This window comes from Agelaius tricolor, unplaced genomic scaffold, assembly GCF_023055355.1.
Source record: "Agelaius tricolor isolate 1412-34295 unplaced genomic scaffold, bAgeTri1.0.p SCAF_17, whole genome shotgun sequence".
In the NCBI taxonomy this organism is placed as follows: Eukaryota; Metazoa; Chordata; class Aves; order Passeriformes; family Icteridae; genus Agelaius; species Agelaius tricolor.
Genome location: NW_027269277.1, coordinates 19,201,847 through 19,212,818, shown reverse-complemented (window position 1 = coordinate 19,212,818; position 10,972 = coordinate 19,201,847). Strand labels below are relative to the sequence as shown.

At 61.3% G+C, this 10,972-nt stretch overlaps 1 protein-coding gene across 1 annotated transcript; it reads right to left on the bottom strand.

The window, feature by feature from the left end:
- Window positions 1-4,220: 4,220 nt before the first annotated feature.
- On the bottom strand, window positions 4,221-9,102 carry LOC139597446 (tumor necrosis factor ligand superfamily member 10-like). Its single transcript, XM_071442819.1, has 5 exons — window positions 8,755-9,102; window positions 6,814-6,960; window positions 6,511-6,547; window positions 5,920-6,027; window positions 4,221-5,683 (listed from the first exon to the last, which is right to left on the bottom strand). Exons 1-5 carry the CDS (start codon window positions 9,022-9,024, stop codon window positions 5,250-5,252), a joined length of 996 nt encoding a protein of 331 aa, XP_071298920.1. The 5' UTR covers window positions 9,025-9,102; the 3' UTR covers window positions 4,221-5,249.
- Between the last annotated feature and the right edge of the window lie 1,870 nt (window positions 9,103-10,972).

Sequence of the window (10,972 nt, the reverse complement as noted above, 5' to 3'; positions counted from 1 at the left end):
ACCTGGGATACCAGAAACACAAAGCTTTTCTATTTTCTCCTCACCTTACTATCCTCAGGAGGGTCCCAGCTTTGGGAAATGTGGTCCTGCTTCCATTAGATCCATGATCCGTGAGTGGATTCCTCTCCTTGTTGGAAGGCTGCAGCAGCCAGTGCAAAGGTAAGGTGCCAAAAGGGAAACCCATGGGCAGGGTTATCCCAGATGGACCATCCCAGCTGGCTGGTGGCTCATTCCAGCTGCTCCTGGGGAAGGAGGGCAGGGAGCAGCTGTCAGAGGGAATTGCAGCTGCTCTGCCAAATGGGGATGGGAGCCTGGGGCAAGGAACACCTACCCAGCTCCTGGCTCTCCTCAGCTGCTGCTGTGTCTGTCCCATGGATGGTTTTTTCAGTGGGAGATGTTTCCTGGGGATGCTGTCTGGAGAAAGTCCAGTCCGGGAGGGTGGGAGTGGGAAGGGCAGGGAAAGCCCTGTAGGGCCGGGCTTTAGGGAGGCTCCCTTCGGGTGCCAGCAGGATCTGGAATCCTCACGGTGCCAAACTTGCAGCTCTTGGGAGAGGCTTTGCCCAGTCCAGTTCTTGCTCTTCCGTTGCTTCACTCCAGGAGGAGCCCTGTGGTTCCCTTCGGCAGACAGACAGATGGGGATTCAGGACAGCCGGAGAGGTCCATCCACTGCATCCACTGGATAAGTGACCTGGAAGGACAGGGGGAGGGGATATATCCCATTTATGGCCCAGGACTTTGGTGACCTCTCTGGGACAAAGGCTGGATGCACTTGGCTGTCAGATGCTGGAAGGGCAGGATGGGACTGCAGGGAGCCGACTCTGAGCCTCCCACTGAGCTGATCTTTTAAGTCCCAACCCAAACCAGTCTGGTTTCTTGGTTCTGTGGAATAGTGCAGGGATTTGAACAGGACACAAAATGAGGAATTTTCTTTAAATGCGGAATTATTCCTTCCCGATGTCTCCAGCTTGTTTCATTGGGGAATAAAAGGAGAAGGCATGGTGAGTGGTGCGGGAGGCCCGCACCCGGCTGGAGCTGGCTCAGCGCTTCCTTCCCTTGTGCTGAGCTGCCTCCGCCGCGGGCAGAGCCGGGGCCGGGGCTGCTGAGAGCGAGAGGGAAGCGGGGAACGGCCCCGCTGCTGCTGGGAGCCACGGGCTGCACCGGGAACAACTGCTCCTGGAAAGGAGAGAAATCCCCTTCTTTCCTCTGGGATCTCAGTGGGGCCGCGGGAAAGGGGCTGGCAGCAGCACAGCTGGGATGGGACTGCACTAAATGGCCCTTCAAGGTCCTTCCGAGACCCAAAGCGTCTGGGATTCCTCAAGGGATGCGCTGAGCCTCCTGCCTCCCCTGCTCTCTCACAGCGCCCCAGCATCAATGCTTTCCTGAGGGCTTAAGGAGCTCCATGAATCCTTCGTGCTGTCGCAAAGAGGCTTCTGTTTTGTTTCCCTCTTCTTTCAGCCTGAACTCCCCTCAGGGGCGCGGTGGCTGATGAGGTGCCCTGGGACAGAGCGAGGGGCGATGCTGGGCTCGCACCACATCCCACTGCTGCCTCTCTTTGTGTGCTTTATTTACAGTGTCCCAAGGAATGATTTCCTGCTGGGGTGACGTGGATTTTGGCGTGGATTTCCTCTCCCTTCTGTGAACTCGAGCCAGGCTGGGGACTTGAAAGTAAAACGAGATCGTGTCTGGGCAGGGATGGAGACTTGGAAATAGCAATGAGCTGGTTTATAACAACAAAGAAGGAAAAAAAGAGCCTTTGGCCCAGGATTTATTTAGAGACGACAGCTCAGGGCTATGAACGCCCTGGGCCGAGGTAAAAGCAGCTCCTTGGCAGTGGAGATAAGAGGGTCCTTTGGCAGCAACTGCAGGAAGCACTTTGTGTCTGGATTGAATCCACAGGGCGAGGCCATGGGAAATCAGGTCAGTGTGCAGATTCTATCAGTGCTGTGATCACCCCCCACCTCCTAGGCTGGGTTAGAGCAGGAGGGAATCGCAGAATTCTGGAATGGTTTGGGTTGGAAGAGCCATGAAGCTCGTCTGGCTTCATCCCCTGCCATAGCAGGGACACCTTTCCACTATCCCAGACTGCTCCCAGCCCCATCCAGCCTGGCCTTGGGCACTGCCAGGGATCCAGGGGCTGCCACAGCTGTTCTGGGCACCCTGTGCCAGGGCCTCACCTCTCTCACAGGGAATTTCTCCCCACTATCCTTCTGACCCTGTCCTCCTTCAGCTTGAGGTGTTAAGGAAGGGCCAGGAGGCTCTGAGGCTCTGTCACTGCAGGGACACTGCAGGGATGTGCTGCTGCCTGGGGAGCTGGAGCGCTCGGTTTTGGGGGACAGGGTCAGAAGGGATAATGGGGAGTTGTTTATTCTTGTGGCTCTCCCCAGCCTGAGGGAGGTGCTGGCAGAGGAGGCTGCAGAGTTGGTTTAGGGACCATTGACTTCGCTTTTGAGCAGGAGTTACAGTGAACTTGTCAGCAATACACATGTTAAAATAGTGAGTTGTAATTTCCAATAAACAATTTTAACAATAACAGAAAAGTTGTATGAGAAATCTTCAGTACTTTACTCCATTTGCACAGCAGATTTTGTTTCCTTAGAGAACAGTGGTGTGTCCTCATCCAGGTCTTTCCACACTTTGTTCTTTCTGTCCTGGAGCACGTCCTGGGACAGGTACTGTTGGCACAGGTGCCTCAGGCAGTTTTTGTGGAGGCCAGGTTTTCATGCTGCTGGGTTCTCCTGCTGGTGGCCGATCCCCTTGTCCAGGTGGGAGCCTGGCCCTGGCCAGGCTGGGGGTGTCCAGTCCTTCTGCTGGAAGCACCAGGACAGGGAGGGCAGTGGGGGAGGCAGAGGGGCCACAGGGGCTGAGGCTCTGGGGGTAACCTGTGCCAGTTCCTCATAGTGAGGAATTCCAGCAGGGCTCTCCCCAGACAGGGTGAGGCTGCTCTTTGTCCTGATGCTGCTGGAGTTCTCCTTCTCTCATCCACCCACCCACGAGCCCTCTCCTTTCCAGGAAAGCAGGGTGGGCCATTGCCCGCTGGCACCGAGCCCAGCTCTCCCCACTCACTGCTTTCCCTTCTTCCTCCACGGCAAACACGGCCTCTGCTGGCTCCCTTGGGCTGTGTTAAACTCCCTTTCAAAGGAAATCTTGGAACCACCTGCTGCATTTCCTGTAGCCCCTGCTCCCTGCTTCAGCTCTGCTCTCCCATGGCTGCTGCCAGAGGCAGGATAAGCTCGGTGCTCCCGGGGGTGTTTGAGACCTCAGGATGTCAAGAGCCCTGCTGTGGGTCACTGAGGTGGCTGGGACAGCAGGAGGGGGGGATGAGAGCTGGAGGAGAGGGGATGGTTTTAGAATGGAGGGGTTTGGAGTGCTTTTTTTGCTTTGGGCAAGAGCTCAGTGTACTCCAGGGCCAAGTGCTGCAGAGCCAAGGCTCAGCTCAGCTCCCTCCATCCCTCCAAGGGGACTGGGAAAATGGGGCTCTGCCAAGAGGGGATCAGCCCTGTCACCCCTTTGGAGGCTGCTCTTGGTGCTCTCTGGCTTTGGACGAGCTTTTGGAGGTTCTGGATGAGCTGGGGAATCTTCCCTTGCACTGGGGCCGGTCCAGGTGCTTGTGTGCAGGTGCCAGGGTGGCGCCGTGCTGTGGGGGTTGTATCAACCCCCCTGGGGCAGAAGCCTGCAGGAGATGGGGGCTGGAGAGTGGGAATGTCCAGCAGCTGGGGGTGGGGGCATGTGGGAACTGCCTGGCTCAGCCCCCAGCCCCGGCCAACGATGTGGAGGGCCGGGAGTCAGGCCTGGGAAGCTGCAGGAGGGACAGCAGGAGCTGCCCAGGAACAGCCCATCGGTAACCCCGGGGCCTGGCTGCATCCTGGGCTGGACTCAGCAATCCCAGACTCAAAGAGGAGGAGCACTGGGACCCCCTGGGAGCTGATGGGTGCAGGGGAGGAGCTGGGATGGGCTCAGATTTCATGGGAGCTCTGTAGGAGCTGAGTCCAGTGGGAATGAAGGCTCTGGGTTGAGAAGCAAGAACACATCCCCTTGGGACTGCCTCGGATGTCCATGGGGACTGTCAGCTGCAGAGCCCCTGGAGGTGCTGTGGGTGCAGGATGAGCAGGAGACTCTGCTGGGCTCTGTTTGGAGCTCTGGCAGTGCCCCAGCCCTGCTCCAACCTGGCTCTGGGTCCACCCTGTCCGGGCTGTGTCCTGGGTGCAAAGGGGTCAGACCTGTTCTGGAGTACAAGGCTTTATTCTGTCGTCCCTGGGAGCCCCATGCCTGTGGCAGCCCACACTGCCACTGTGTAAAGTCCCCCCAGTCTTAGTAGGATACAGAGAGTACAGGGGGAGCTGGAGAAGGGGGCTGTGCCCACCTGGTGTCCATGGGCTGAGCCAGCTGGGCCCTGCTCTGCCCTGCCTGAACCCACCTTTGGCCTCTGGGCTGGTGTCCATCACCCTAGGGCTGCTTTGGTCCCTCCAAGGTCTTGCTGTGACAACTGGGCTCACCCAGAGCTGGAATCCTGCAGGCATTGCCAGGGCTGGAGGTGTGAGGAAGTGGGGACTGTGCTGTCCATGAGGGCTGGAGAGGACAAAATCCACACAGGAAGAGGTGCTTGGTCAGCAGCTGTGCTGAGCTCCTGGTCCTGTGCAGCCTGGCTTGGTCACCACGTGCGCCAGTGCCACGTGCCAGGTGTGGTGCCAGGGCTGGCGACTGCTGCGGTGTCACGGTCCTGCCCTTTGCCCTCCCTGCAACCATCGCTGCTGTCGCCCCAGGCTTTCCTCTCCCAAACTGAAACTCCTTCGTTCCCTTTCAGAGGCCGACACTGGACCTGCCCCATCCCCACAAGGTGTGCCCCAGGGGTGCCAGCCCTGTGTCCTGGGGTGCTTCCAGCCCCAGGTCCTGGCACCCACACCCCTGCCCAAGGTAGCATCAGACTCATGGGTGTCACCCTGCCATGGGGACACTTTGTCTTGCAGTGGCAGATGTGGCCCTGGTGCCTTTCCTGCTGCAGAGAGCTGTTGGTAGGTGCTGTGCCACCAGGGCTAGGATGTCCCTCCTTGTGCATGTCCCCTGTAGGCCCTTGGAGACCCTTCCTGGTTGACGGCTGGAGGGTGGCACCGAGCACAGCAGGGCCCTGCGGGCAGCCACCCCTGTGTCCTTCTTGGCTCATCCCTCACCACAAGGGACAAATCAGCCATAAGAACCCTAGGCCACCCGGGCCATTGGCCGCTGTCCAGGGGCAGGTGGGAGAGGAGGGGGTGTCACAGGTCGAGCCGGAAGGCCCCGAAGTAACTGGCGGCTGCGTCACTGGAGTCGATGGCCAGGGAGGAGACGGAGACGAAGAGCTCGTCACCGGCCTTGAGCTCGAAGAGTCCCCCCTGGTAGAGCGCGTGGAGCCCGTAGTCAGCCTCGGGCGCCCAGCACTTGGTGCCCACGCCCTTGAGCAGCAGCACGGGCGGGCTGTGGGCCGGCTGCCACTGGATGCACTGCACCAGCTGCGGGCCCGAGTCGCGGCCGGCGCCGCGGTAGCGGAAGTAGATCTGCGCGTACACGTAGTACTTGCCCGGCTGCTCCACGCGCAGCCGCCCCGCCCGGTACGTCATGTTCTGCACGTGGGACACCAGGCTGCCGTGCCCCCAGTGCGTGATGGCGTGGCGGCACGACTGGGAGAGGTTCCCGGAGCGCTGGGAGCGTCCTGCGGGAAGGGAGAGTCGCTGAGCGGAGCGACCTGACACAGTCACACGAGGGGAGGGGGTGGCTCTGACTCCTTCCCCCTTATCCAGCTTTGGAGGGCTGGAGCTTGGTGGTCTTACAGTGAACAGGAGACACCTCTCCCCATCAGCCACCAAACTGTTCTGGTCCCCTGCCCTTTGATCTCTCCCCTTCCCATCTTGGAGACCCAGCAGTGCCCAGAGGGGTTCCCCAACTCACCATCCTGAGCCAGGCTCTGTGGGCGGAGGGTGAGATGTGCTGAGGGTTTCCCAGCTGTTTTGGGAGGAAGTTGCCCCTCCGAGGTGTTGAAGTAGTTCCGCCAGGCCTCTGCAGGAAAGGGACAGGTGCTGTAAGAACAGTGTGGGGCCACCCGGACCCATGCCAGCAGGGCAGGGAATGCCTCAGTGACCCACCAGAGCAAAAGGTTATTGAGGGATGGAAAAGTCTTGTCAATCATCAACCAACACATCTGTGAGTGCCACGGCCCTGCTTCCCCAGCCTCTGGACAAATGAACATGGCTATCCCCCAGCCCATTCCTGGAACGTGTGCCTGTCATGGCAAGTGACAATCCTGGCTCTCCCCTCTCCTGCCCCAGCTTACAGCACCAGTTTGCCCCAGGAGTGGCTGCCCCTGCCACCCCCTGCTGGCCTCCTGGGATCACAGCTCCCTGGGTCACAGTTTCCATGGATCACAGCTCCCTGGATCACAGCTCTCCTGGATCACAGCTCCCATAGATCACAGCTATCTGGGTCACAGTTTCCATGGATCACAGCTCCCAAGGATCAGGCTCTGGCCCAGGAGGGACTCACCCTTCACAGCGCTCCTGCGGATGATGTTCTCGGTCACCTGTGCCACAGGGAAGAGAAAGTTCCCTGGTTAAAGGGGACACGGGGGTTCCCCATGCCTGAGCTCCTACTCCAAGCCTCCATCACCTTCCCTGTCACGCTGTCTTTGGGCCCTGCCATCTCCTCCCCATGAAGGGCTTGAGTCCCACTCCCACCTTGAACCATCCTGGCTATTCCCCCCTCCCACTGCTCTGGTGAGGTAGATGGAGAAACTGAGGCACAGGGACAACCAGGAGCTCTCCCATCCGCCCCTGGTCCCAGGCTCACCGTGGCCACATAGGCTTTGATGGTGCTGGCCAGCTTGAGGCAGCCCTGGCTGCTGCTCAGCTTCTCCAGGCTGGAGCCCTCGGGCTGCTGATTGAGCACCTGCAGACACCGCAGCTCCTCTGCGCTGCCCGGAGCCTGGGACTTCAGCTGGGACGGAAAGAGAGCGTGATGGCAAACTGGGACAGAGCGAGGGAGCAGCTGGGATCCTGCTGGGGTGTGAGCAGGGGGCAGCTGCCTTCAGCCCGGCTCCTCCAGCACCCGGGCGCTCAGAGAACAACCAGGATATTGGGATCAGTTCAGCCTCTGTATCCACAGCACAGCGCTGTGAGGTCAGATCTGGGTTCATCTCTGCCCTCCTGGTCCCCCGGCCGGCCCTGCCCCGGGCCATTCCCCGCGGGAGGGCTGCGGGAGGGCTCGCAGGCTGTTCCTGCACACAGCTGCCCGCCCAGGTGGCAGCGCATTCCCCCGGGATGGGGCTGTTCCCTTGGGATGCCCGCGGCGGGTGCGTGTCCGGGCAGGGCCGCTCGCGCAGCTCCCCCGGGCTGGCTGCGGCGTGTGCCCGCCCGCGGCACCGGGACCAGCCCGGCACGGGAAGCTGCTGGAGCGGCTCCAGAGAAAACCACGGAGCTGTTCCGAGGGCGGGAGGCCCTCTGCCCTGGAGCCAGGCTGGGAGAGCTGGGGGTGTTCACCTGGAGAAGGCTCCAGGGAGAGCTCAGAGCCCCTTCCAGGGCCTGAAGGGGCTCCAGGACTGACTCCCTACTGCCAGCACAGATCCAGTGACCGGCCGCTGAAATTAGCCCAAATTGTTCCACTTCAGCGGTTTTCTCCTCCCTCCGCCTCTTCCTTGGGGCTGTGTCTCCCCATTCCCCTCCTCTCCCCGCCTTTCATGTAAATCCCTCACAGCGGGACCTCATGTGACCCGGGGATGGAGACAAAGCCCGAAGGAGGGCTGGAGCCCACTCCGAAGGATGCTCCGCTGGATCCAGACAGGCTGTTTATTCGCCCTGCATCCGTGGCAGGGCTTATCCTTCTTCCCTGTCTCTGGTGTGTTTTGTGGAATGTCTGGCACTGCAGGACCCTTTTTTTTTTTCTTGCCGCACCCTCAGGGATGAGGGCGGCTTCCACGGAGCTGCTGCCAGCCCCGAATTTCCCTCTACTCATGGATCTCCTGACTGGCGTTTCCCTCCCTCTGCTGAGGGGTTGTTGTGGGTCGGAATCAGCAGCTGAAGGGAGGGGCTGGCGAGGCTGTTGAAAGGATCAGGCCGTCACGGCCAAGTTTGGGAGTGGTTTTGCCCGACTGACCCCGTGGGAGTAGGGAATGGCGGGATCCCAGCACAGCTGGTGGGGTTGCACTGGAGCAAGTAAAGAGCTGCTGGAATGGGGGTCCCAGCATCTCAGAAAGGGGGTGAGGAGGATTTGGGGGTCCTGGAGTATAGAGGAGATGGAAATGGGGGGAGGGAGAGATGAAGCCAGAAGGAGGGGTCAGTGGCCTGAAGCCCAGGGGAGTCCCCCCGCACCCCCATCTGCGGCTGGAGACTGCGATGGGATCGCAGGGCAGAGCCCCCCTCTCGCAGTGCAAACCTCAGCTCCAGGCGGGGCCCAGGACAAAGGCGCCGTCTCTCCACATCTGCATCGGCGACAGTGTCCACCCCTCCGCCCACGCCTGCACAGCTGGATCTGCAGCTCCGGGCGGAGCTCGGGCAACGTCCACCCCCAATCCACATCTGGACCCGCGGCTCCCTGGGGAGCTGGGGCAGTGCCCACCCCCCCAATCCACATCTGGACCCGCGGTTCCCTGGGGCGCTGGGGCAGTGCCCACCCCGCAGGCGGCACCTGGACCAGCGGCGGGCAGAGGAGAGGTCCGGGAGCGGGCAGAGCCTTCCCGCAGCCGCCGGGACTCCTGGGGTCGCAGCTCCGCTCCGGTCCCGGGACAAAGCTCACCTTGGAGATGGCCATGGTGAAGTAGACGAAGAGGCCGGTGGTGGAGGCGATCTGCAGCGCCAGGATAGCCATGACGGCCACGCTGCCCCACAGCGGCCCGCACCGCCGCCGCCGCTGCCCCCGCGCCGCACCGGGGCCGCCATCCGGACCGGCACCGGGACAGTGGCCGGGAGCGGGCCCGGCAGCGGCACCCTCGGCCAGCATGGGCGTGTCGGAGCCGCCGCTGTCGGAGCGCAGGTACTGCCCGGCGCCGGGCGGGTGCGGGGCCATGGCCCGGCCCGGTCCCGGTCCCGCTGCCCCGGGCTCGAGCGCGGCGGGACGGACGGACGGACGGCGGGGCGGGGCGGGGGGCGGGGTTGGGGGCGGAGCCTGTGGCAGAAGGGGAGGGGTCTCCCGTGGCCACCGAGGGGACAGCGGGGGCCGTGGTGGCCGCGGCGCTGCGGCTCGAGAGGCAGCGGGGCCGCGGGGACGGTGCGTGTCCCCAGAGAGCCCCAGAGAGTCACTTCACGGGTACACAGAGACAGGACACAGGGAATGGCTTCACTCTGCCAGAGGGCAGGGATGGATGGGATATTGGGAACATATTCTCCTCTGGGAGGGGGGCAGGCCTGGCACAGGTGCCCAGAGCAGCTGGGGCTGCCCCTGGATCCCTGGCAGTGCCCAAGGCCAGGTTGGACGTTGGGGCTTGGAGCAGCCTGGGACATTGGGAGGTGTCCCTGCCATGGCAGGGGTGGCACTGGGTGAGCTTTAAAGTCCCTTCCCACCCAAGCCATTCCATGATTTATGAATATGCTTCATGCCACCATCACAGGACAGTGTGGGAGCTGCTGGGGTGACCCCAGGTGAGAAGACCCCAGGGCTGAGAACAGAGGGTCTTAGGGCTGGATGACACGACCCGAGCCAGGTTTTGGTGATGGGCCTCACATCAGCTCTGGCCACCAGCAAAGGCTCAGAGAGGTGCAGGTTTGCAGGACGGGGGGCAAGAACTGCTGAGCATCTCCTGGAGGCCTTCCTGGGGGGGCCGTGCCCACTCCGCCCTCCTGGACTGGGCACAGGCCTGCCCATCCCTGCTGAGCCCCAGGCTCTGTCCTGCTGCTGGGTCACATTCCCATTGCTCCACAATAGAAACGTGGGGCAGGTTGGAAAGCAGAAAGATGGGACAAGCTGCTGTTCCCTGGTGCTGCTGTGGTGGCTCTGTGCTCAGGTGAGTCTGTGGCTCCAGGTGCTGTTACCTGTGAAATGAAAGTGAGACCTGAGAAAGCACAGGAGCACTGATATCCCTGCAGAACCGCTCCCTCCTGTCCTGGTGGGCCCTGGGGAGGGTGGGTGGCCTCAGCCCAGACTCCAGCCAGCTCAGCAGCCCCCAGACCATCATGGAGGTGGCTGCCCCATGGACTGTCCCCTCCCCAGGATGTCTGACCCTGCAGTGTCCCCAGAAGCACCATGAAGCTAGGGCTCTTCTGAGCCCCAGGGGCTCAGAGCAGGGGATCTCCCACCCCAAAGCATCTGCCAGGCTCAGGACTGATTTCCCTGCCTCTCTGCCAGCTCAGTGTCTACCCAGTGCCAGCGCCCCATCCCTGCTCTGGCACGGAGATCTTTCCCTGGGCGAGATGTCTTCCATGGAGTCTGGGAAGGGGGCTGATCTGGGAGGAAAAGAGGTGACTAATTGTGTCTAAAAAAATCCCCTGACGACTCAATCCTCCTGGTTGTTCTCAGGAAAAGGGCTCAGGACCTGCTGAGCCAGGTGAGGGGGGAAGAGCTGCAAAGGGGACATCTGGGGAACAGCTGCCAGCCTGGTCTAGTGGAAGGTGTCCCTGTCCATGGCAGGGGGTGGAATGTGGAATGGGATGGGTTTCAGATCTCTTCCAAACCAAACCATTCCACAATTCTATGATTTGCCATTTGGGACACAGATGTTTGTGCTGAAGGAACCTGGGACCACTGCTCTCTGTGCTGCTCCGTGGGATGGGACAGGGGCATGGCTGAGCTCTGCTGAGGGGCAGAGGGAAACCAGGAGCAATCAGAACACTGGAGCCTGGGGCTGCTCTCTTGGAGAGAGAAGGTTGGTCTGTGAGTCAGGGCAGACCAGAACTGGAGCTGTGCAGAGAAAATTGGGTGGGGGCCAGGGGGAAAAGCATGCCTCAATCCTGGCTGAGGAGTTGTTTTTCACTTCTAATGTTTCCTGGTCTGTGCACTGGGAGAGCCGGGTCAGGCAGAG

Excerpts from the sequence above, each read along its gene's own strand:
- LOC139597446 (XM_071442819.1), bottom strand. The coding sequence starts at position 9,024 with ATGGCCCCGCACCCGCCCGGCGCCGGGCAGTACCTGCGCTCCGACAGC. Across the intron at positions 6,548-6,813 it reads TCAAAGCCTATGTGGCCACG|GTGACCGAGAACATCATCCG; the intron begins GTGAGCCTGGGA and ends CCTGTGGCACAG. Across the intron at positions 5,684-5,919 it reads ACAGAGCCTGGCTCAGGATG|GACGCTCCCAGCGCTCCGGG; the intron begins GTGAGTTGGGGA and ends CCCTTCCCGCAG.